This window comes from Peromyscus eremicus, unplaced genomic scaffold, assembly GCF_949786415.1.
Source record: "Peromyscus eremicus unplaced genomic scaffold, PerEre_H2_v1 PerEre#2#unplaced_57, whole genome shotgun sequence".
NCBI lineage: Eukaryota > Metazoa > Chordata > Mammalia > Rodentia > Cricetidae > Peromyscus > Peromyscus eremicus.
The window spans coordinates 856,957-882,361 of record NW_026734301.1 but is presented as its reverse complement, the minus strand read 5'-3'; the positions used below and the strand labels follow the sequence as shown (position 1 = coordinate 882,361).

Genomic DNA, 25,405 nt, shown 5'->3' with positions numbered 1-25,405 from the left:
TCCCCTCTACTTGGCAAAATAAAACACTTTTTAGATTGAAGGTATTGATTTGTTATAACATGGTGTCTTTCTTTCCCTTATTTAGTTTCTACTCATAATAATAATCTTAACTACACAATCCAGCTCAACTTCAGGGGAATGAGGAAATTACAAACCCAAAGAAGAGCAGCAGGACTCAAGGACTATAAGATATTCATAGCAGAAGGATGGGTGCCACAGTTGGATGGGTGCCCTCAGAGCTGCGGATGGGAGGGTCTGGTGTTTAAGGTGTATGTCAGTCAGAACTGTCACAGCTGTCCCATAGTTGGCAGTGGTGAGCTTCTTGCTGAACTTGCTCTTCTTGGACCCAAGGTGCTCATGGCTTCAACAATGCTCGTGTCTTCTTTAGCATTCCCAAGGACCATGTGTTTGCCATGAAAACACTGAGTCTCTGCAGTGCAGATGAAAACTGGAAATTGTTTGTCTTGGTTCATCATTTGCCATGGACAAAATACCAGGACCTGAACGTTCAGGATGACATTCCCATCCTTAAATTTCACCCCATGGATGGATGGACTTCATATGAGTGACTATGGCACATAATGTCACCACCCAGACATGAATCCTGGAATAATTCAGTGAAAGGAGAAACACTCGTAACCAAATACTTCCTTTCAAATGTTCAGAGCAGCAAAGTTTTCTTCTACCTTGGGAACTTTGCAAATAGCTAGAGGAAGACTCAGCTGAAGGGTGGCTGTCTATACCAAGATTGAAGACCACTGTGGACTTGACCATAGATCTAGTGGCCACAGGGCACAGGGCAATCTGCAAATGATCTTTTTAAAAAAGTTAACAGAGAGGCACCGTTCACCAAAGGATGGAAACTGATGCAAACTCACAGCCAAATACTAGAAGGAGTTCAGTGAATCCTAGAGAACAGGAGGAGAAAGGATTATAGGAGCCAGAGGGGTCAAGGACACCACAAGAAGACTCATAGAATCAACTAACCTGTATCCGATTAGTTCTTAGTTTCCTTGGCTATCCCACGTGCATTCAGTCCTCAAGTCCTTGCCCATCAAGTTTCTTGCTCACAAGATACAGGTTTTAAAAGGAGCTGCACCATTAGAGCACTCACATGATGCAGAGTGCTGGGTGGCTTCTGTTTTAAATCCCCGTGGCCAATCAGCAACGTGCAGGCCTTTGAAAGATTCCCAGTGCCTTGTTTGAATTCGAGGGGGAGCAGAGCAAGTTTAGGAGCATGAAGACATCAGACAATGCTGAAAAGCTGGCTCGAGCACCAGCAGACCTCCTGAAAGCCAGGGTCCAGGGAGATGCAGGTCCCAGTGCCCCAATGGCCGCCCCACTGTTGAAAAAGATTCCAGAGGTCTTAGTGGACAAAGGCAGCAGGCGCCTTTATGTAAGGGGACGCTTTCTGAGTAAAGCAGGCTTTGTCAAATGCTTTGAGATCTCAGACCCAGACACAAAGGAGGTGTTCGCAGCCAAGATGGTGCCTAAGTCTTTGCTCACACCCTCCCAGAAGGAGAAGCTGTCCAAAGAGATTTCCATTCACCGCAGCCTCTCACATCAACACGTCGTAGGCTTCCACAGCATTTTCGAAGACAGTGAATTTGTGTTTGTGATTTTGGAGCTTTGTCGGGAGAGGGTGAGTGTTTCTGTTGTGGGACTGGGGCACTGATGCCTTGGAGTAGCCTAGAGGAGTGCTTGTGTATGAAGCAATTATGGAAAGGCTTCTAGTGAGGGTGCTGAGTGCGGTTGAGAAAAGACTCTGGGTAAGGGCACGCATTAACAGGAGAGGGTCCTATGAATGATAATGACCAGTGTATGGGCAGAATAATCAGGAGTCTGCCAAGACCTCCCTTTAATCCCGAGAGCTTAGTCCTGGTCCCATCCAGCGGGCCACCCTTTTCGGTGGGCTTCAGTAACTTCTTCCTTCTTCCTCAGTCCCTCCTGGAGCTGCACAAGAGGAGGAAAGCCCTGACCCAGCTGGAGGCACGCTACTACCTAAGGCAGATAATTCTAGGCTGTCAGTACCTGCACCACAATCAAGTCATTCACAGGAACCTTAGGTTGAGCAACGTCTTCCTGAACGAGGATCTGGAGGTGAAAATAGGTAAGGTGCTGGACCTGCAGGTGGCCGGTGCCACTACAAGAGGAGGCAAGAAGAGGAAATCTGGGAGAATGGGAGCCAGAGAAATGGAGGGCCGGTGGGACATGGAGGTGCTGCCCTCCAGAACGCCCTCTAGTCTAGAAATGGAAGGTGAGGGGCCCACACGCCAGTGTCTTGCCTTTAGATGCATTTGCTCTTTTTGTTTTTGTATTTGCTGTTGTTGTTTTGTGTACCTCAATACAGTAGTTCTGAAAATAGTTTACTTGGGGGTGCCTCCCCCAATTACTACCCTATCTCATAGCACTGAGCCAGGTGCTCCTCAGTCAGTTTCCTTTTTAAACTGGAGGTCTAGACGTATGCCATGCAGCAAGGCTGGCAGCATTCCCTTAGCTGTCTTTTTACTGAGCTGAAAAGTTCTGTTCCCTTGAGACTCTGATTCGCCTCAGTCCCTATTCCCACGTCACCTTTCTTACCTTGTCCATCAGCAGTCACGAAGAGTATTTACTTGGTTCCCTAGTGCATCCCATTCTGTTGTCATGTGTTTTAAATTTCATTTATTTATGTGAGGGGTGGGGATAGAAGGTAACTTTCAGGAGTCAGTTGTCTCCTTGCACTGTGTGGGTCCCAGGGTCAACTCAAGCCATCTGTCTTAGAAGCATGCACCTTTACCTACAGAGCCATCTTACCACCCTAGCCCTGCTATCTAAAAGAGCAGTGTAAAGGGCAGTGGGAGGCCTGCCAGAGCCAGCAAAGTAGGAAGGTTCCCGGAACAGAGACTTTGGAGTCTGATTCTCAATGGTCAGACCTGAGGCAGCTGTCTGCAACCACAGGTGACCCAGACCTAGCAGCTGAGCGCCCTCTCTTCTTTCCTCTGTCCCAGGGGGTTTCGGGCTGGCAACCAAAGTGGAATATGAAGAGGAACAAATGAAGACCTTTTGTAGCCCCCAGAACTTCATAGCTCCCGAAGCGGTGAGACTGGGAAGTTTTGAGGAGGATGTATGGTCCATCGGGTGCATCATGTAAGTTGGGAATGGACTCAGGAGCTATGGGTCTCAATGGGGCTTTCTGAGGCACCCAGTTGACCTTACCCTCTGGATCATTCTTCCTTATAGAAAGGCTATTTCAGGGAGCAGGTTGCCCACATGAAGCCCTATTTCCTTATCAATCTGGTGTAGGATGTAGGATTTCCTGTAGCTTGGACTTATGGTCCAGAGAAGGGATGAGAAAGTCTCTACAATTCTTCCTCCAGCTCTTTGCTGTTTACTAAAAGTGTGCACAGACCCAAACCATCAACACCTGAGGGCTTGTTAGGACTATGGAATCTCAGTTCTGAACCTGGGTTTAATTGTGTCCCTGGCTGACTTTCAAGAAAGCTCTGGAAGCACTGATGAGCACTGATGGGAGAATCAGATCATCAGAAAGGCTGATGGTAGGCAGAAGTCCCATCATGGTGGCCTGTGGTGGATAGCAGTGGCCTCTGGGGTCCTCTATTACTGCAGCCCAGAGCTGGGGAATTCCTGGCCCCTTAGTATCCAGGTGTTATCAGCTACATTCTTCTGAGGGCTTGTCCTAGCCAAGGTTACTGTGGCACTAGGCAGACTTGGAGACCATCCCCATCTCTTCCTAGTCAGTGAATCCAGCACAGCCCCCTTCCTCTAGACAATGACTTATGCATTTGGACTTTCCTGGGAGTTTGAGCAAAATTCTTCCTTGTACCTCCAGGTACACCTTGCTAGTGGGCAAGCCACCTTTTGAGACCTCATTCGAAAAAGAAACCTACCTCCGGATGAAACCAAATGAATACAGTGTTCCCAAGGTGACAGCAACACAATTTTATTTTATGTTTCACTGAAAAGCTATTCACTGTGCCCAGCTATATCCTGAGGACAGAGCCTTGACTCTAGTATAGCCACAGAGAATGTATGTCTGAAGCCTGGCCTTGAACTCGCTACATGTTGAGTTTGAATGTCAGATTCTCCTGCCTCTCCCTCCCAAGTGTTGAGATTATAGGCATGCAGCACTAGGCTGGCTTTATGGGGTATACTGGGAGCTGAACTGGCTTTTGTGCTTATAGGCAAGCACTCTGCCAACTGAGTCCCATGCCCAGCTGCCTGAATGGATGTAAAGTGCAGGGAGACAATGGGGGAGAAGAGGCAGACGTACTTAAGCTTGGGACATGGACCATCTCCACCCAGCTGAGCTGTGTTTAGCAGATGATAGCTTGACTCTTGTGAACCAGGCTTCCCATCTACAAAGTGGAAGTTTCCCCAAGGGCTTCCAGTGACAAAATGACATCTTTTTTCACAACCAATGGCAGATATCTGTTTGAAGGGATAACCCATTTCTGGGGACTAGGTCTACCTGGGACATATGGCCACTTTCAAATTGGTGTCCTTGACTTGTATGTAGAGTTGCTATGTCACAGAGAATTGGCTCACTGCAGACAGCATGGACTGGCTTGACCCAGCTGGACTGCTGTGGTATAAGTCCTGGCTTTATCACCTAGGCTGTGTGTATTCTCAGACGGGGCACTTTCTCAGTTCTGAGCCTGCTTCTTCACCTAAAGTGAGGCATAGTAGTGGAGTGAGTCTTCACTTTTGTGAGGCTGAGGCAGGGGAATCTCAAGTTCCAGGTTAGCCTGAGCTACACAGTGAAATCCTGTCTCAAACTATATAGGGGGAGGGAGTCTTATAGGAGTTTTTGTGAGGCCCAAATGAATTAATATACAAGACTGCATTCCTGATACATAAGAAGCCTAGAGTTAATGCTCTGACTGACAGGCCTGTTGTAGGTTTTATCCCATATACCAGGTGTCTCACGTGGTGGGGTCCCAGGTATGATACCGCTCCCCCATTCTACAGATATGCCTTGGTGGGCCCAGAAAACCCAGGCTATTTGTCAGAGCTGGAATCATGGGGGCGGAACTGGGATTTAAACACAGGTGTGGGGACCTGGAGGCCCCTCTGGTGGTAAATAACTAAATGTGTTTTGCAAGGGCAAGCTGGGGAAATCATCCCAAGTTAATATTGAGTGCCAAGTGGCAGGAAATGATCCTTCTCACCAGCAGGGTGACGTTGGTCCTTGCTAAAGCTGGGGTGGAGGACCTGGTGGAGCTTACGGCCACTGAGCTATGGTATATTTGAGATAGGAGCAGCCACATGTCAGGTGGGGTCCCTGTCTCATCTCACTTAGGCTCTGCTTCTCCCCTCCAGCACATCAATCCCGTTGCTGCTTCCCTCATCCAGAAGATGCTCCAGGCAAAACCTGCTGCCCGCCCCACCATTGAGGAGTTGCTCAAAGATGAGTTCTTCACTTCTGGCTATATCCCTGCCCGTCTGCCCATCACCTGCCTCACCATCCCACCAAGGTTGTCAGTGGCTCCCAGCGGCCTGGACCCCAGCAGCAGGAAGCCTCTCATGGTCCTCGAGAAAGGTGAAGCTTGGTCTTGGTAGGGTAGACTGCAGAGAGCCCATATTTCCAGGGTGCATTTCAGGGTGCATGCACCTTACTCTGCCCCCAGAGGTGGGTCCTATCCTTGAGGTCTGGTCCCTGGGTTCTTCTGACCCTTGGGCTTGGCAGGAAGAACAGACTGAATCAACCCATTTGATCTGATAAGGAAAAAATGGACTGCACACCAAGCCCAGGAAATTCTTTTTGATTTTGTTTAAAAGTCTCTATCATCTCTTTTGCATGTTTTGTTGAATGCTGGAACTTGTCAGGTATAGACATGGAGTATAACACAGCATCCATCCTCAGTTCTCATTCTCAGCCATGGTTCACTCTGCACCTTTCACCCCTTTGAGTGCTTGCGTTTTGTCTGTCAGGAGCAGGTCTCTCACTGTCACTAGGCTGCTCTGGAGTCAGTCCTCCTGCCTAGGGCTCTGGATTACAAGTTTGTCAGCACATCTCACTTTTGAAATGTCACTACAGCCAACTTCAGCAGTCTGCCATTTTACACTTAAACTAAAGTACATCTGTGAGTTCAAGGCCCGCCTGGTCTACAGAGCGAGTACCAGGACAGCCAGAGCTGTTAGAGAAACTCTGTCTGAAAAAGAAAACGAAGGATTAAATAGGTAGAAGAATGAACAGGAAGCATCTGACTCTTTTCCCAGTCTGTTTTTATTTCTTTTGATGTTTTCATCATCAATCCTCTGTGTTTCTCTTAACTGATTGAGAACAAACTTTGTTTTTTTTTAAATTTATTTATTTATTATGAGGACACCAGATCTCATTACAGATGGTTGTGAGCCACCATGTGGTTGCTGGGAATTGAACTCAGAACCTCTGGAAGAGCAGTCAATGCTCTTAACCGCTGAGCCATCTCTGCTGCCCCAAGAGCAAACTTTCTTCTGTTAACGCTTCTGTGTATACTTCTTGAAAACAGACATGACGGACATCAGCACAACCTTCAGGACTGTGAGCATTAATCCAACCCTGTATTGTCTTCACGATTTCTTTTTCTTTTCTGTTTTCTTCCTTCCTTCCTTCCTTCCTTCCTTCCTTCCTTCCTTCCTTCCTTCCTTCCTTTCTTTCTTTCTTTCTTTTTTCCTTCCTTCCTTCCTTTCTTTTTTTTTGAGACAAGATCTCACTATGTAGCTCAAGCTGGCCTCCAGCTCACAGAGATCCACCTGTTTCTGCCTTCTAAGTGCTAGGATCAAAGGCGTGAGCCACCTCACCTGGTAGCATTCTTTTTTTTGACTCCCTCCCTCTCTCCCTCCCTCCTTCCATTTATTTATTTATTTATTTACTTACTTACTTATTGAAACAGACTATGAAGCCAAGACTGGCCTCAGGTTTGAAATCCCTGGCCTCACTCCCCCCTCTCCCCCCAGATGCTGGGCTTATAGGAGTGGGCCACTGTATTTAGAATTACTATTTTTTTTTTGCAGCTTTATTTGACCTTAATATATTTCATTAAGGGTTGTAGACTTTGAGAAGTAACTTGAAGGACATTGTTTCTCTGTTTGGCTATACCACCAATTTAATATAAAGTTCTCAGTTTGTCTGTTCAATTAGATTTACATTTTTAGGCAAATGACTTGCGATGATTTAGTTTGGGATTTGGTGCTTTGAGACAGAGTCTCATGTTTTCAGACTAGCCTTAAACTGCCAAATGCTGGGGTTACCAATGTGTGCCTCACCCCTGACTCAATGACTTGGATTTTTTGGAATAATCTTAGGGCTATACAAAGTGTTATAAACAAAATAGAGCTGACTTCCTATGTGCCCTTCCCCCAGCTTCCTCCGCTATCAGCATCTCTCTACCACAGAATAATTACCAAAACTAAAACGTTAACCACAAGATAATCTTGTCAACAAACTCCAGTCTTCATGTCAATCAAACAGATTCCCCATTAACATCACCTTGTTCTGTACCAGGGTGTAAGTCAATACCACACAAGGCATTTAGAGACCTCAGCTTCTTAGTTTCCTCTAGCCTGTGACAGTCTCTGGGTTTTTCCTTGTGTCTTGTGACCTTGACACTTTCAGAGGGTGCTGATGAGTGTCTTTCCTGTTGGGTTTGTTGCTTCCTCATGATTTAGGGAAGATTCTACATTCTGAGCAGGAATGCTGCAGAGGGGGATGTGCTCTTTTTAGTGTGTTGGGGAGACAAGGCTGTCTCTGCTACAGATGCTGTTTTTTCAGTCATTGATAAGTATCTTGCAGGAAGTTGTTTGAAAAACTGCTGCCCATCAATTTTGGCACCCACATGTGGGTCTTGGTGTAGTAATTATTGCTGTAATTTTTATTTTTCCCTTTAAATTTTTGAGACAGTGTCTCATGTGGCCCAGTCTGCTTAGAATTCTCAGTAGCCAAGGATGACCTTGAGCTTCTGTTCCTTCTGCCTCTGTCTCCTGAGTGCTAGGAGACACCACCACAGCCAGTTTATAAGGAGCTGAGGATGTTAATTCAGGGCTTCACACTAGACAAGCACTCTGTTAATTGAGCTATTGCTGAGCCCCCTTTTCTGTTCCCTTTCCTGTAGTGCTGGACTTGTGGATCCTATCTTATGGGGAGGTATTAAAATACTGCTCCTTTAGGATTCTTTTTTTCTTAGTAAAGTAGCAATAAATGAAAATGTTTTATAGACATTTTCCAGATTATCCAAAGGTAGGGAATTGTATCATGTGTTATATGATCCTGGAGTAGTCGTCCTCCATTTTCAATAGTTTTAGTTGGACAAGTTTGATTTTACATATTCTGCAAACAGTCTCATTTTGTTTTTCCTATGAATGGGTGTTTTACATGCATATATGAATGTGTAGCACATGAATGCCTAGTGACCACAGAGGCCAGAAGATGGTCTTGGATCCCCTGGAACTGGAGTTACAGGTGGTTGTGAGCCTCCATGAGAATGCTGGGAACCAATGCCAGGTTCTTGACAAGAATAGCCAGTGCTCTTAGTGGCTGAGCCATCTCTCCAGCCCTTTTCTGGCTAGTTTTAAAATCAGAGCTTGGATATTTTATTTCACACTTAAGTTCTTAATACAGCATGGTGGGATTGTTGTTGTTTTTAATTGAAAATTTAGGGAATGTCCTGTTTCACGGGAGAAATGACACATGCTGGTTTGGGGAAGTGAATTGTTCAAGGATAAAGACAGCAACAGTGACCAGCGCAGCCCCAGTCACCACAGGCCAACTAATGCTTCAGTGTGGATTTCATTAGACTCAGTTATCTGTAAGCACACAGAGCAAAAGGCTTACACTGCGCTTCACCCATCCTTCCACCTTCCTGGATGCACAAGGTACCCTTCGTTCTTTGCTTGAATTGGTGCCTCCAGGCTCCCTCCCTGAGTGACAGCAACAGCAGGGGTCCTGGAAGGGCAGGCTGTTGGAGCAGAGGCCTGAGCTCCTGAAGCTTTGTGGCCTCTCAGTGAGCACCATATACCTGACACACCAACCTGGTCCTGACTCAGTTCCCAACAGCAGTGAGAGCTGATGGGACTGTGGGAAGATTGCTGGCTGTGCCAGGCAGGCCTGTGCTTCCTCCAGTGGTTTTTTTTGCCTGGCTAATGACCATGTCACCTTCTTAGGTGTAGAGAGACCCTTGCCTGACCGTCCCTGGGAAAAGGAGGAGCCAGTGGTTTGGGGGACAAGTGAGGCCATCGAGTGCCACCTCAGTGACATGCTGCAGCAGCTGACCAGGGTCAATGCCTCCAAGCCCTCAGAGCGAAGGCAGGTGCGGCAAGGTGAGTCCTGCAGGGGGCTTCCCATCTGGAGAAGGCAGGGTATCTCAGTCAGTAAGCAGAGCCCCCATTTCCTGGAGATCAAAATCCAGATGAGTTAGCCTGACACCCAAGGCCCTCCTGGTGTGCCTTCTGCCTGTTTCTGCCCCGTCTCACTCTGTAGGTGACTGATAGGTCACCTCTGCACAGCTGTGTCTGTTGTTTCCTTTCTGCCCAGGGAATTAATCCCTTGGTCCTCAAGAGACTCAGGTCAGCTCCAGCCTCAGGGCTTTTGTGCCCACTGTCACCACCCTGACCCCCACTGCCAGCACTTCCTAACCTGATGTAATTCTCCTTAACATTTCTTTCCAACACATTCATGTATCTGCAGTTGGGACTCGTGTGCACTGAGGTGGTTCTAGCATTGCAGGAATTGTTGGGTCTGCTCAGTTTCTTCAGTACTTTAATCTGGGGCTCTAGGCTTTCCACCAGCCCTGATGTTAAGGACTTTGGTTACTCTTCGTCCCTCTGGTTGGTATGTGGGTCCTTCTAGAAGCCTAGGGTTTTCTTTTCCTATCCACACCTACCACAGTTCCTGAGACACAGTAAAGGGGCCCACTTAACGAATTGGGACTTGACATCCTGGGCTGCAATTTGGGTGTCTGGGTTTGTGCCATCAGAGCCCTCCACAGGCTTCATGTGGTGACCCTCCAGCTCTGAGGAGGATTATCTGAGAAGACAGAAGAAGGGACTGGCCTAAGCAGTGCTCTGTTTCTATCCCAGAGGAGGCTGAGGATCCTGCATGCATCCCCATCTTCTGGGTCAGCCAGTGGGTAGACCAATCAATGAAGTATGGACTTGGTAGGTGTCTCCAGAATGTACGATGGGCAGGGGATGGTTTTGCCATAGTAGCCTTTGAGTGAACAAGTGAGTGATGTCCGTAATTGTGTGGCTGTGTTACCAAGAATTGTTAGGGCCTAATGCATGCAAGCACTCTACTACTGAGCTATTCCCAGCCTTTGTCGACCTCCTCCTGCCTTTCTAAGATAGCCCTCCCCCTGCAATTAGGGTATCGGCTCTGTGACAACAGTACAGGGGCACTCTTTAATGACTCAACATGCCTCGTCCTCTACAATGATGGCGACAGCCTCCAGTATATAGACCATGATGGAATGGAGTCTTACCCCACCATGAGCTCCCACCCTGACTCCTTGATGAAGAAGGTGGGAACTGGCTGCTGTAAGATGGTGTGGCAGGGTATGGGGTCTGCCTCAGGGTCAGGCTCTCATTCTGGAATCCCTGCCTCAACTTTCCAACCAGGTCACTCTCCTCCAGCATTTCCAAAGTTACATGAATGAACACCTGCAGAAGGCAGGGGCCAACATGAAGGCAGGGGCCAACACCACACCCCGGGAAGGTGATGAGCTGGCCCGGCTGCCCTACCTGAAAAAATGGCTCCGCACAAGCCGCGCCATCATCTTGCACCTCAGCAATGGCACTATACAGATTAATTTCTTCCAGGTGTGCAGGGGCCTGTACTTGAGGTGGCTGGGTGGGTGGAAGTGCTGTCCCTTTCACCAGGTGGGGGGCCTTCCTCCCCTTTGCCTCAACCTCAGGCACCGGCTGAGCTTTTCACTCACTCCCTTCTTCCCTCCAAGGACCACACCAAACTTATTCTGTGCCCCATGATGGCAGCTGTGACCTGCATCAGCAAGAACCAGGACTTCCACACATACTGCCTGAGCCTTCTGGAGGAATATGGCTGCTGCGAGGAACTGGGTAGACAGCTGTGCTATGCCCACACCATGGTAGACAGGCTGCTGAGCTCAAAGTCTACCAGCAGCAGACTCGAGGACAACCCCTAAGCCTCTGTCCTTTAGGCTGGTGCCCCTTCACTCTGCCTGGGGCTGCATTGCTGGACTTCTGGGACGGCTGCTCAGTGCCCATGTCCCTGGGGCTGGGTGGGGAAGGGGTTGCTGTGTAAGTTATTTTTGTATATGTTTGGATCTGAATTTATAACCTCTTCCCCTGCCCTCAGCCTACTGTATAACTTGTATAGATATAACTTGTATAGATATATTTCTATTGAATTTGAGACTGTTCTTTTCTTCGTTTTATATTTATTCAATATATGTGCATATCTTTTCTTATCCTGTGTTTTTGTGAGTACATGGAACCCAGAGTATTCCTCTGTTCCAAGATCCTCAGGCTGCTAAACTGCTGTCCAATATTTTGATGCTCCCTAGACAAGGTTGATCCACAGGCTTAACTCCTTGGTCCACCTTTGGGGCACCTGGTTGTCTCAGCTCTTTAACATCTGGCAGGACCTCTCAGAATCCAAAGCTGGTGACTAGTAGGGCAGGAAGAAACTCTCAGGAGCACAGGTTCTCAGGGCATGGTGAGTGTGTAGCAGCAGCCTCTGGAATGGGTGTGTGAAGTAATGGATGTAGCCAGCAGGGACTTGGCCCAGAGCCTGGTGTACTTCAGTTGGGAGCTCCCTGTAGTGGTGCTTCTGGGGATGGACAGGACAAGGACACTGACTCAGTTATGACAGGCCATCCCTGATCCATGTCCCACCCAGGTTCTCAAACACAATTTATTCATGGCATGGAGCAGGTCTTGCACTGATATCCCCTTTTAGGACTGGAACCTTTTCAGAGATGTGGGCAGAAAAATGGGCTGTGGGGATAACCCACTGGGTTCCTTCCTCTCAGGAAGAGGCCCCTCCAAGCCTACTCATCTTTTCCCAGGGGATAATCACCTCCCTCTTCCCCATGGCACTCTCCATCAGGGGCTGATCTGCAGCTGAGAGGACATTAGACAATGTCTGGAGGCATTTTGGCTGGCCTGCCTTGGGAAGAAAGTACCTCTGTCAAACTTTGAGGCCAGGGATGCTGCTAAGTATGCCACAGTGTAACATGGCACAGGATACAGGGCACCAACCACCCTTTCCCTGACAGTTTTCTCTTCTGAATCAGTACCACCCAGGTTGAGAAACTACGACTTAGAAAAGGATTTTATTGACATGGGGTCTTACTCCCTAGTGTAGGTCGGCCTTGAATTCTCCACTTCCCACTTCCTGAGGGTCAGGGTTACAAGCATCATGTCGGGTTTAGAAAATGACTTTTTAACCTTCACTATGCTTCACATGATTGTGACTGAATAGGTAGCCTGTAATTGTGGCACTCAGGAAGGTGAGGCAGGAGGATCCTGAGTTCAAGCTACACAGAAAAAAAGGTGCTGGTTCTCATCTGTTCTGACCTAATGAGCTAGGTAGGACACAGTGTCAGTGTTTATCTAAGGTTAAGAATGTGGGGAAGTACAAAGGACAAAGCAGAACTTTCTGATCCTCCTGCCTCTGCTCCTCATGCTCTAAAGTACAGACATGCACCACCATGGGAGGTTCAGTGCAGTGCTGGGAATAAACCAAGGGCATCATTTATACTAGGCAAGAACCCTACCAACAGGATTACTTTCCCAGTCAGGTTGTGGCACACCCCTTTAATACCAGTACTTAGGAAGCAGAGGCAGGTGTATTTCTGTGGGTTTGAGGCCAGCCTGGTCTATAGAGTGAGTTCCATGACAGCCAAGACTACAGAGAAACCCTTTCTCAAAAAAACAAAAAAAGTCTCAGGAAATGATTATGAAATACAAAGAAAACTTCTTCAGAACTAAGCTTCTACACTGAAGTCACTCAACTCCAGCAAGTTTATGTATAATTTCACTAGATTTTTATAAAACATGAGAGAAAATTGTCAGATAGTCATACATACAAGCACTTATGGATTGGAAATACTCAGTTTGAGACCCACAGGCTTCAAATCCCTGAAAGTCACCCAATCATCAAACACTCTAAAATTGTTCTGTAGGCTGTGCTAACAATCTAAATACAGGTTAATGCATGTTTTGGAGGGAGGCTATTGCCAGGTGGTAGTGACACATGTCCTTAATCCTGGCACTTGGAAGATGGGGATGGTTACACCAGCTTTGTGTTAAGGGTACAATCATGGAAACCATGTGCTTAGCTTTAGAAAATTGCCCCAGGATTCCCTAGCAGATTGAGAATGCAGCCAACAGGGTGTTGGCAGCCTCCAGCCTCAGGTTTCCTGGCCACAGGAAGTCACAAGGTTGGAGGCTGACTTAGCCATCTCCTCCGGGAAACAGGAACCCCTCTGATCTGCCCTTGATGGGATACTGTTGCTGTGTTAGGCACCAGGGTGGGATGGAGCTGCCATCAGCTGGCAGGTGCCAAGGATTCTGCACATCTTGTGGCAGACACGTGTCCATACACAGTCTATGCAGAGTGGGCAGAATGCAGTGGTGACACCCTGACCCTTGCTCCCTCATGCACCCCTGGCTTCAGGAGCATTCTCAGACCCACCTGGGCATCCAGGATGGCATTCTGCTCCTGGTCTTTCTGCTAGAGCAGCAGCTGGTGCTGCATCTCCAGCACCTGTCCTGTAGCCTCTCCTCACAGCACATGGCTGCCAAGTCCTTCTCATCCTTCTCCAGAAGAATCATGTTCTCTTCCATCTGTGGGTGCAAGGCCAACTCAGGTGGGGTAGGGAAGATGGCAGAAGACACACTGGTGCTCATGAGGTCCAGCTAAGCTACCTACACAGACAGCAGGGTCAGCAGCATCTGTGACTCCATCATGTCCATGGTCTGCTGCAGATCCTGCAGGGCCCAGCTGTTCAGTTCTCAGTAAGCCAAGTTCACCTGGTTCTTCCGGGTATGGTAGAACCCCCAACCTCTGTGTACTTTATAGGTTCAAATGGAAATAGTGTCAGAGGGGTTGGGGGTGCAGCCAGGTCTATACTTGTCTGAAATTGTATGGGTATCCCCTACCCCACTCAGTATATGAACACACTCACCTGAGCAGGTCTCATGGGGGCACAGTCCTGGCCTCTGACTTGAAGCCTTAGGCGCTGGGAGTCAGAACTACCCACTGCCCAATATCTCTGTACTTACCTGTCTCTTCTTGTGAAGGGGTCTCTTTCTCTGAGAGGTGGTAAAGGACTTGGAGCTGGCTTTCTTTGACATTGTCCTGTCTAGCTGGGGAGCCTCCCTGAATATGCTTTTGTCTAAAATAGACCATTTCATTTATTTAAAAAAGTCTCTCACTTAGATTTTGGAGATGTAGTCCATGTTGGCCTAAGACTTAATAATCCTCTTGCCCCAGCTTGGGGCTTCAGGCTTGTGCTACCATAAGTGACCAAGAACATAACAGGTGCCTCTTGACTCACGACTCAGACTGTCACAAGCGGAAGATGTCACCCTCAACCCCAGCACCCAGGCCCTCATGCCCTTTATGACAGAAGCACTGCCTGGGACCTGTACCTGCTGCTGTCACTCTGCCTGGGACCTGCACCTGCTGATGCCACCTCATCTGAGACCCACACCTGCTGCTGTCATCCCACCTGGGACCCACACCTGTTACCACCACCCAGCCTGTGACCTGTACTTGGTACAGTCACCCAGCCTGGGACTTGCCACCCCACCAGGCAGGAGGGAACTGACCCACACTGCCAGTTGAGGACACACTGGGACCCACAGTCCTAGGCCTGGTGTGCATGAAAGGCACAGATTCTTCTCACAGCAGGGAGTCAAACTGGCAACAAGGGCTTTCTAAGGCTGTGGACCATCCTTACAAGCTCAGCTGCTGAGGGGCTAAAAGAAACCACTTACCATTGATGGCTGAAAGGTCTAGGTCAGGTGGAGCTGTGCCGTGCCCATCCAGCATGGTGGACTGCAGGTTTCCTCTTCCTATCATCACTCGGCTCTCTTCTGCCCAAAGAATGCCACTGTCAGTGCCATTGGGCCTGCACCTCTTGGTACAGTACTGCTTGGGGCCCCCGTGTGTGGGTGCTGGACTCTTGTGCCTGTGAGCCTCGTGGCTGAGGTGAGGGGCAGCTCCTCAATTCTCTTGTCCTTGTGCACAGACTTACAGAAGCATGAGCTCAATAAGCCTCTTTAAGTGTCTTGTTTTTAGGAAGTTATTTACTGTGGTGAGTGAGACTGTTGTGGGCTGAGGTCCTTCTAGGCTGGTCCTAGGGACTGAACTCAGGGCACCAGGCATGCAGCCAGTGCCTTTACTGGCTGAGCCATCTCACGGGGTGGGAGTTGGGTGGGTGGAGGAAACCTTTTCATTTCTTTAAGATCTATTTTTTTTTTGCCAGGTGGTGGCACACACCTTTAATCCTAGCTCTTGGGAGCCAGAGGCAGGCAGATCTCTATGAGTTCAAGGCCATTCTGGTCTATGGAGCTAGTTTCAGAACAGCCAGGTGTTGTGAAAAACAAGCAAGCAAGCAAACAAACAGAGACTTACCCTTCCGTTTTTTCTAAGATTTTATTTATTAGATATACAGAGTTCTGCCTGCATGTATCACTACAGGCCAAAAACGGCACCAGATCTCATTATAGATGGTTGTGAGCTGCCATGTGGGTTCTACAAGTTGAACTCAGGTCCTCTGGAAGAGCAGCCAGTGCTCTTAATCTCTGAGCCATCTCTCCAGCCTTCTAAGATCTGCTGAGCCTTCTCTCTAGCCTCAACAAATTCTTTCTCAGAAGAGCAAATTACTGCCAAGCATAATTTAGTGGCCCACACCTTTACTTTTAGAGGACTCAGGAGGCAAAGGCAGTTGGATCTCCATGGGTTACAGGACAGCCAGGGCCACACAGTGAGACCTTGTCTCAAAAACAAACAACAAACCCTGTCAACTCCCCAGGCACAGGCATTCTAAACAGACTAAAGGGACCATGGCTGCCATTAGGCTAAGTGTTTCTTCTTTGTGGTGCTGAAGATGGAGCCCTTCTGGGCAAGTCTTGGGATGATCATAACCCGTAAACCACAATAAGTAATTCCTAGAGATAAACATAAATCTGTTCAAAGTGGTGACCTATAAAGAGGTAGGGAGGGGCTCTATTTTACTGCTTTTACAACCATGCTATGCAAGGAAACAGTTAAGAAACTTCACAGTACCACAGGAGCTACTGACTTCTGGAGCTATGAAGTTAGTAGTTCCTGTGCTCAAGTCCCAACCCAGCACTCAGGAATTCAGAGCTGCCCTCAGATGCAAGGCAACTTCTGGGCCAGTCTGGGCTACATGAGACCCTGTATCAAAAAACAAAACAAAACAAAACAAAAACAACAAAAACCCAAAAACAAACAAACAAACAAACCCCCAAAACCCCCAAACAAAAAACAAAAACAAAACAAATAAACAAATCAAAAAACCAAAAAAAAAACAAAAAACACTGGGATTGGTTGGCTGGCTCAGCCCATAAGGGCCCTTCCTTGCCTGGTAAGCCTGATGATGGACTCAATCTGGGGAATGCAAAGGAAGCTAGAAGGAGAGAACCCACAGAGCTGTCCTCTGATGCCACATGTGCCAAGGTGCCAGTGATGACAAAATAAAATAAAATAAAAGCAGTTCCTCAGCTTTGGTACTGCTGACCTCTGGGCTAGTCAGGGCCTGTCCAGGGTTGCTGTGTGCACCAAGGACTCAACCAGCAGCTGCTGAGCAAATCTTGGGATGATCATAACCCATAAACCACCAATGATGAAAATCCAAATAAAATGTCTGCACACATCCCTAACCAGTCATCGTCACTGTTAGATGAGCACTCTGTTTAATCCAGGCAGGTCCTGGCCCCTGACTGGCCCAGCTTCAATCACAGCCCTCACTCAGTGACATGAGAAAATCCTAGCCAGACTCGTGCGCTGCTCTCATCCCCACCTGGAGAATTTTTTGTTGCTTTTTTTTTTTGAGGTAGGGTCTCATGTAGTCCAGACTGGATTAAATCTCCCCAGTGTGGCCAAGGATGACTTTGAGCTCCTGATCTTTCTATCTCCAACTCCTAAGTGCCCAGATGTCAGGTACCCAGTGGGCTCTAATTTCTGCAGAGCCCCTAAACCAACAGAATGCAGTAGCCAATCCTCACCTGGTCCCTGGTTCTGCAAGTAGTTCCTTGGACATATGGCTGTGCCCTCATTCACACTGCCCCATGCTCCCATCACAAACACTTGAATCATATCCTTTCTGACAGAGACCCCTGGATGGTCAGTTTTCATTGTCCACCTGACACAATCTAGGATCACCTGGGAAGTGAGGGGTTGTCTGGATCAGGCTGGACTGTGGGCATGTCTGTGAGAGGTTGTCTTGATTGCTCTGAGGGAAGCCTGGCAGCTCCTTCTCTGATGCCAGAATGCCAACCCCCAAGCCCCAGCCAGGCCCTGCCTTTGGTCCTTGGCAATATGCTGGTCCTTCCTTCAGGTGGCTTTCCAGCAGCCAGTACAGAAACCTGTTATGGGAACAGTCAGAGATCAAGCCAGTTGACCTTTGATGTATTTGCTTAGAGGTCAGAGAGAGATGCAGGAGTCTTGAAACTGTGTATACAGGACAAGAAGGATTTGTTTAATAGGGGACAGTCACATTCATCAGACATGGGAAATTAATGGCACATCTGCTGGACTACCTTCAACACCCAGCCATCTCGATGGGCCTGTGCTCCTGTGTGCTGTGGAGGTGCTGGCAACTGACTTCCTATGGCATTCTCAAGATATACTTGTTTTCTGTACATATTGCTTTGGACTTAAGAGGACACCAAATTTCTACACTGGCATAAGTCTTCAAAGCTTACAAACAGCAACAGCACAACAAGCAACAGTGGATGCCAGGCTGCCAGTTACCCCAGGTAAAGCAAGAAGGAGCACGGTGGGCGTAGTGTTGTGGTTCATGCCCTTCTCATTCACCACTGAATGAGACCCTCCCTAGGAAATAAACAGACAGCAGGGTGTGTAGATGTAACAGTCTTATTATTAAATAAGAAACACAGAGCCAAATGCAGAGTTAAAAGCCTAAGAGGTCAGAGCAGTAGCCAAGAACTGAGACTAAAACCGTCTTCTTACCCCTCACTGCCGCTGCCATCCTTCCCCTGAGAAAGAGACCTACTTCCTGTGTGTCTGTCTTTTTATTGACTTTCTGTTCTGCCTTTTAATTGGTTGTAAACCCAACCACATGACCTTCTCGTTACTACCTGTCTATACAGAACTCCAGGTCTTCTATGGTTGGTATGGAGATTAAAGGCGTGTGTCTCCGTGCTGGTGGTGTCCTTGAACACACAGAGATCTGCCTGTCATGTGATCGGGATTAAGGGCGTGTGCTACCACTGCCAGACTTTTGCTATGGCTTGCTATTAGCTCTGACCCCCAGGCAACTTTATTTATTAACATACAAATAAAATCACATTTCAGCACAAATAAAATATCACCATAAGGGTGGAAGAGGAAAACTAAAACCTACTCCTTGCAGAAACCACCCAAGCAACCATAGAGCTCCCTGAGGTCTGGGACTAAAGTCATGCCACCATGTTGGATTGTGTATTTCTTTAAAAAAAAAAGAAGGAAAAAGAAGATTTATTTTATGTGTACAAAGTGTTGCCTGCATGTGTGTCTACACACCATCACACTAACATTAGTTAGATCAGGGTTATATCAAATGCAGAAGACAAAAATAATTAAATCTCAATTATAATAGAGCTAATGGGGGGCTGAAGAGATGGCTCAGTGGCTAAAAGCACTGGCTGCTCTTGCAGAAGACCCAGGTTCAGTTCCTGATGGCTCATGGCAGCCTGTAACTCCAGTTCCAGGGGCATTGTTCTGGACTTCATAGGCACCAAGCATGCACATGGCGCACAGACACACATTAGGTAAAACACTTGGACATATAAATTAAGTAAATAAAAATATGAGGCTAACAGATCTATAATTCAGGAATTTCTGTCTCAGTGGCTTTGGTTATCACTTCTCTCTCAAGACCTGCCTTCCTGACAATTCAGCCCTAATGGCTTCTACCATATCACTTAGCTCCATAGGGCATGAACTGGTAGACACAGTAGGCCAAGGTTCCCAAAGCAATCTGCACCTCACGATTACACCCTCAGCATGGTTGTCCCTAAGTGTACAGAGTTGGAAGGGTACAGGTCCAAAGCCATAGTCAAATCTATTACTGTCCTCAGTATACAACATAAGGGATTTTTGTTTTTGTTTTTCTGAGACAGGGTTTCTCTGTGTAACAGCCTGGCTGTCCTGGAACTCAATCTGTAGTCCAGGCTGGCTTTGAACTCAGAGATCTGCCTGCCTCTGCCTCCTGAGTGCTTGGGGCTGTAACTCCGTAATAAGTGTCTGCCCAATGCTGAGTTCCTGCGTTCCATTCCCAGTGCTGAAAAGAAAACAAAACCAAAACCCCAAAACTCTAGTGCTATGTACACAGGAGTGTGCCACCATGCCAGCCTTGTGTCTTCTAAGAGTGGCAGACATTGCATTTAGGGCTTGTTCTAATTTCCTACGATATGTGCTCTACTCTCAGTTTCTGTCAAGATCCTCATCCCAAGTAACCAAGGCTCTCAGTGGGTGTGGATACCAGCAAGCAGCCCAGACAACTTCTTGCCTGGCCAATGGTGCCCTTTATGCGGGCTCACATTGAGAGTTATGGCTAGAAGTTTCAGACTCCTGCTTTGCTCCTAGCTACATTCCTGGAACTCAATCTGTAGTCCAGGCTGGCTTTGAACTCAGAGATCTGCCTGCCTCTGCCTCCTGAGTGCTTGGGGCTGTAACTCTGTAATAAGTGTCTGCCCAATGCTGAGTACCTGCGTTCCATTCCCAGTGCTGAAAAGAAAACAAAACCAAAACCCCAAAACTCTAGTGCAATGTATGTAGCCTGGAATGTAGCCCTTCAGCAGTGTCTGGGCTTCTAGACACCCACAGTTCTCCTGGTGTTCCATGTTAGACTTTGGCTGGAGTCCAGTCAACCCATGATGCATTCCTGGGGCCACCTACACTGTTGTTATTTTCTTTATTATTTTCAGTGCTGGGAATGGAAGCCAGGGCCTTCTGCAAGTAGCCAAGTGCAGTAGCACTAAGCCAGGCCTGTAGATCCCTTCTGGGAGATTCTAGGCAAGGGCTCCACTGGTGAACCATACTGGTACCCAGCCACTCACTGTGAGGTTTTAGGCAGGGACTCCACCCATAAGCCACACTGCCTCCACTTGGGAGAGGGAGTTCTGTGGTTGATATATTTGTACCTTAATAAACTTATCTGGGGTCAGAGAATAGAACAGCCAACACATTAGATATAGAGGCCAGAAAATGATGGCACACACACCTTTAATCCTATCACTTGGGAGGCAGAGATCCATGTGGATCTCTGTGAGTTCAAGGCCACACTGGAAACAGCCAGGCATGGTGACACACACCTTTAATCCCAGCACTTGAGATATCATGTCTTGCTTGGGAAAGACACACGCCTTTAATCCCAGGAAGTGATGGCAGGAAACAGAAAGGTATATAAGGTGTGAGGACCAGGAACTAGTGCCTTTTCAGCTTTTAGGCCTTTAGCAGCAGTTCGGCTGAGATCCATTCCAGCGAGGACTCACAAGCTTCAGTCTGCAGATTCGTGGAAACAGGATCTGATCAGGAGTTGTCGAGGAAACAATTACTCTTTGTAAGAAATCACAGTAGAAAGAAAATTTACAATATCTACGTTTATTTCCTAGTGTGTTATTAAATGGAACTTTATGTGTCATCATAACACAGTAGAAGCAGCGACGGGTCGGATAACCGTTTGTGAGGATGACACGGCATGGTAAGAACTGTACTGCAGGGGCTGTCTACACCTACCATGAGAAGAAGAGGGACGCAGCGGCCTCAGGCTATGGGACCCAGAACATCCGACTGAGCCGGGACGCCGTGAAGGACTTTGACTGCTGCTGTCTCTCACTGCAGCCCTGCCATGATCCTGTGGTCACCCCAGATGGCTACCTGTACGAACGGGAGGCGATCCTGGAGTACATCCTACACCAGAAGAAAGAGATTGCCCGGCAGATGAAGGCCGATGAGAAGCAGCGAGCAGCCCGGAGGGAAGAGCAGAAACAGCTTCAGCAAGCTGCAGCCCAGGACCAAGTTCGAGGCTTCCTGGAGAAGGAGGCAGCCATCGTGAGCCGGCCCCTCAACCCCTTCATGCCCAAAGCTGCCACCTTACCCAACACAGATGGTGAGCAGCCAGGGCCCAGGGTGGGTCCCCCAGGCAAGGACAAGAACAAAGCGCTGCCCAGCTTCTGGATTCCCTCACTGACACCTGAGGCAAAGGCCACCAAGCTGGAAAAACCATCTCGCACTGTGACCTGCCCGATGTCTGGGAAGCCTCTACGCATGTCGGACCTGATGCCAGTGCACTTCACGCAGCTGGACGACTCTGGAGACCGCGTGGGACTCATCACACACAGTGAGCGCTACGTGTGTGCTGTGACCCGAGACAGCCTGAGCAATGCCACACCATGTGCAGTGCTGTGGCCCTCTGGGGCTGTGGTCACCCTGGAGTGTGTAGAGAAACTGATCCAGAAGGACATGGTGGACCCGGTGAACGGGGATCCGCTGACAGAACGTGATATCATCGTGCTGCAGCGCGGCGGTACCCGCTTCGCAGGCTCAGGAGTGAAGCTACAGGCAGAGCTGTCTCGGCCAGTGATGCAAGCCTGAGCTGTGACCTAATAAACCTGCCTGTGAATGGAAAAAAAAAGAAATACAATTTAATGCCAGGTGGTTGGAGAGCATGCCTCTAATCTCAACATTTGGGCGGACAGGCAGATCTCTGTGAGTTCAAGGCCAGCCTGGGCTACAGGGCGAGTTCCAGGAAAACTAGAGCTGTTGTTACACATAAGTTAAAGTTCATCAACACAGTAATGTCGTTAAGAACCAGGAATGGAAGTAGTCATAAGAAGATCCTGGCTTCTTCTGGACATTTGAGTTGTTCTTCTCCTCAGGAAGGGCATCTTATAAAACCTAAGGATTTCATAAGAATCTATTGGATGGATCTTAGGACTCTCCAAGATTTTCATTGCCAAAGGGCAAATACTGGAATTATCTGGAAACATAAGCTCCAGAGAACAGCAAGGACCCCATTGGTAAATAATTATCAGGAGTAGAAGTGGCCAAGATGAGAAGGTTTTAATCTTTCATTTTATCTATCTATCTATCTATCTATCTATCTATCTATCTGTCTGTCTGTCTGTCTGTCTGTCTATCTCATCCTCTTTTTGTTTTAAGTCTAGCTACCCAGGCTGATTTCAAACTTGAGTATTTCTTTATGTGTGCTACAGTGCTTGGCACAGAATATTCCATAACCTGAAGTGTGTTTGAAACCTGTTAAATAAATCTCGTCAAAAGTGAGTACTGACATAATTCAATTCACTCTCTCTATATATAACTGAATTTACCATCACCCCCCCCCACCCCCCCCGTGCACCCCATGCTTACCTTGCACTGGTTGATTGGGCATCTCACATCTAAAAACATCTGAAATACAAAAATGCTATGAAATCTTAAACTGTTGATCCCAAGCATTTTATATAAGGGACATTCAACCTGCAATTAGCATGTAATTAACAATGAACAATGGCGGTCATTTGCTGTTAGAACTCTTAATGCTCTTCACAATCACAAAGAAGGAAGGTGGCCAACTGTAACAGTTCTCATCTCACCATCTGAAATGAAAGCTGGGAGGTTGAGTGAATGCCTGAGAACAAGGCTAGCAAAGCCCTGGCTCTGGACACCCTGCCTTACCTCCAGGTTCTGAGTTCTGTGCCATCAATCACACTGTGCTGCCTTCATAAGACCCAGTGACCTTGACCTCACCTTGAGTTCAAAGCATTTTTGTATACTTGCTCTAGTTAGCTCCTGGGCCTTAATGGATTCTTTGGAAAGATGCTGGATTTTTGTTTGGCCTCAGTTTCTGACTGCACCCTGCAAGCCATCTGACAAAAACATGTTTGTTTTAGAGGCAAGTGTTAGTCCTGCATTATAATCTCTGTAACTAGAGTCTGGTGCTCTTTTTCGTGTTTAGACATAGGTAGCTAATAACAGAGCACAACTGAGTTAAATAAATTTAGAAGCATATTTGTTATTTTTTAATCTTAACACAAAGTTAACACAGATTTTGAGTTTATAAAATATAGAAATCAACATAATTTTTATTGGCATACAGCTCCAGTAAAGCTTAAAATTCTGTGAGATAGACATAACAATATTCTCCATCAATTTTAAATTAGATTTATTATTGCTATTATTATTTCTGTGCACTTGTGTGACATGCATGCCGCAGTACATGTATAGAGGTCAGAAATCAATGTAAGGGATTGGTACTCTGCCCCCAAAAAATGTGGGTCCCAGGGACTGAATTCAGGTCATCAGGCTTGGTGACTAGTGCCTAATTTACCAGCTGAACCAAACTGTCAGCTCCTCTATCAAGTCTGAAATTCAACAATAAGGCAGAAAAACTGGCTCTGGACACCCCGCCTTGCCTCCAGGCTCTGAGTTCTGTGCCATCAATCACGCTGTGCTGGAAGTGAAATAAAATTGCAAAAGAAAAAAAAATAAAAGCTCTTCTTCAAGAAACTGTTTGAGGACTTGTGGTGGTATTGTGTTCCCCAAAATATTGTGTACCTTAATAAACTTATCTGGGGTCAGAGGACAGACAGCCACTAGATACAGAGGCTAGAAAATGTTAGCACACACCTTTAATCCTAGCATTCCAGAGACAGAAATCCCTCTGGATCTCTGTGAGTTCAAGGCCACATTGGAAACAGCCAGGCATGGTGACTCACGCCTTTAATCCCAGAAAGCAGCCTTTAATCCCAGGGAGTGGTGGTAGAAAGCAGAAAGGTTTATAAGCTGTGAGGACCAGAAACTAGAAGCATTTGCCTGGTTAAGCATTTGCCTGGTTGAGCATTTGGCTGGTTAAGCATTCAGGCTTCTAGCAGCAGTTCAGCTGAGAGCCATTGGGATGAGGACACAGAGGCCTCCATTCTGTGGAGAAGAGACCAGCTGAGGATCCGGCGAGGTGAGAATGCTGTGGCTTGTTCTGTCTCTCTGATCTACCAGCATTCACCCCAATAACTGGCCTCGGGTTTGATTTTATTAATAAGACTCTCTAAGATTCCTGCTACAAGGACTAGCAATGCTCATTGGGGAGAGGCATTTCCAAGCAGACCAGAGAATTTATGTTCAACCCTGAAATCTTACAAGGTAGCGGGATGGAACATGTTGTACCCTGAGTACCCCAAAGACCCCCATGAGACCAAAATCCAGCAAAGAGTCTTTTTATTGCTGCCAGTTAACTTGGGTCTCTCCATCCATCTGATGCAGCAGAGCAGGAGAGACCCTGAGTAGCACTCAAGCAGGGTTTTTCTAATGGTTAGGGTAGGAGATCTAGGGGAATTCCAACTCTATATCATTACAAGCTCAAGACTGGTGCTTACGTCAGGTTAGAGATGCTTGGTTTGAACTGATTGGAGAGTTGCAACTCAAAGGAAATTGCCCTATCCTCTAGCAATCTACGTTATTGTATCCATTTGACCAGCAGATCCATTTCCTCTGACAGTTAGACATCCCACTTTTTATCTGCAGGAAACTCATTCCCTATGACAGCTATGGTATACAATCTATAACAGCAGAAAATATCTCAGAGGACATATCTGGTGCTTTGTTTATTATGCCAGTCATGTTATAGCATATCCTTTAGGTTATGGCAGGAAATGCCTGGTGTGCAGCTCCTAATTGTCTAGGGGTGAAGGGGCAGCAGATCATCTGGTGGATTTTTTAAGAACAATTTATCCAAGGGCCTGTTGTCCCCTGTCTGACCCTTCTCTAAGATGGCTGCAACCCTGGCATCCTCTCAAAAAGACTTCCAAAGAGCTGTCCTCTTAACTCCACATGCACACCTCTCCCTATCCCACACCCCAAAGCACATAAACTAAATTAAATTAAGTAATTGGTGAAATGATAAATAAAAAAGAAAGCGAGGTGATACTGAGTACCTTTCAGCAGGTCCTGCCAAGGTATGCCACTAAGCAACACACAGCACCAGCAACAGTTAGTGCAAAGAGGTTCATTGGGGAATGGTGAGTGGAAGTGTGAAGGGCTGTGTGGGAGTGGGGACTTGAGAGAGACAGAATGACAAGAGGAAGAAGAGACGCAAGAGAGAAAAGAAGAGGCAAGAGAGGAGAAGCAAAGAGATGTGAAAAAGGCAGAGATGGAAAGGGAGTGAGCTGTGCCTGGCGGGCATTTTTAAGGCTG

General features: G+C 47.3%; 2 protein-coding genes across 2 annotated transcripts; both read left to right on the top strand.

Moving 5' to 3' along the window:
• The first annotated feature begins 1,206 nt into the window (after positions 1-1,206).
• LOC131901206 (serine/threonine-protein kinase PLK1-like) lies at positions 1,207-11,138 on the top strand. The gene is made up of 10 exons (XM_059252437.1): positions 1,207-1,642; positions 1,942-2,110; positions 2,988-3,126; positions 3,830-3,923; positions 5,320-5,539; positions 9,142-9,297; positions 10,057-10,134; positions 10,342-10,496; positions 10,594-10,794; positions 10,932-11,138. Exons 1-10 carry the CDS (start codon positions 1,238-1,240, stop codon positions 11,136-11,138), a joined length of 1,824 nt encoding a protein of 607 aa, XP_059108420.1. The 5' UTR covers positions 1,207-1,237.
• An 8,861-nt stretch (positions 11,139-19,999) lies between these two features.
• Positions 20,000-22,362, top strand: LOC131901211 (nitric oxide synthase-interacting protein-like). The gene has a single exon (XM_059252440.1). The coding sequence runs from the start codon at positions 20,906-20,908 to the stop codon at positions 21,809-21,811; it is 906 nt and encodes a 301-aa protein (XP_059108423.1). The 5' UTR covers positions 20,000-20,905; the 3' UTR covers positions 21,812-22,362.
• The last annotated feature ends 3,043 nt before the right edge of the window (positions 22,363-25,405 follow it).

What these genes read in the sequence shown, in the direction of transcription:
- LOC131901206 (XM_059252437.1), top strand. Translation starts at nt 1,238, where the DNA reads ATGAAGACATCAGACAATGCTGAAAAGCTGGCTCGAGCACCAGCAGAC. An exon ending in ATCAATGAAGTATGGACTTG is followed by an intron (nt 10,135 to 10,341) that starts GTAGGTGTCTCC and finishes CCCTGCAATTAG; the next exon opens with GGTATCGGCTCTGTGACAAC. An exon ending in CTGACTCCTTGATGAAGAAG is followed by an intron (nt 10,497 to 10,593) that starts GTGGGAACTGGC and finishes CTTTCCAACCAG; the next exon opens with GTCACTCTCCTCCAGCATTT.
- LOC131901211 (XM_059252440.1), top strand. Translation starts at nt 20,906, where the DNA reads ATGACACGGCATGGTAAGAACTGTACTGCAGGGGCTGTCTACACCTAC.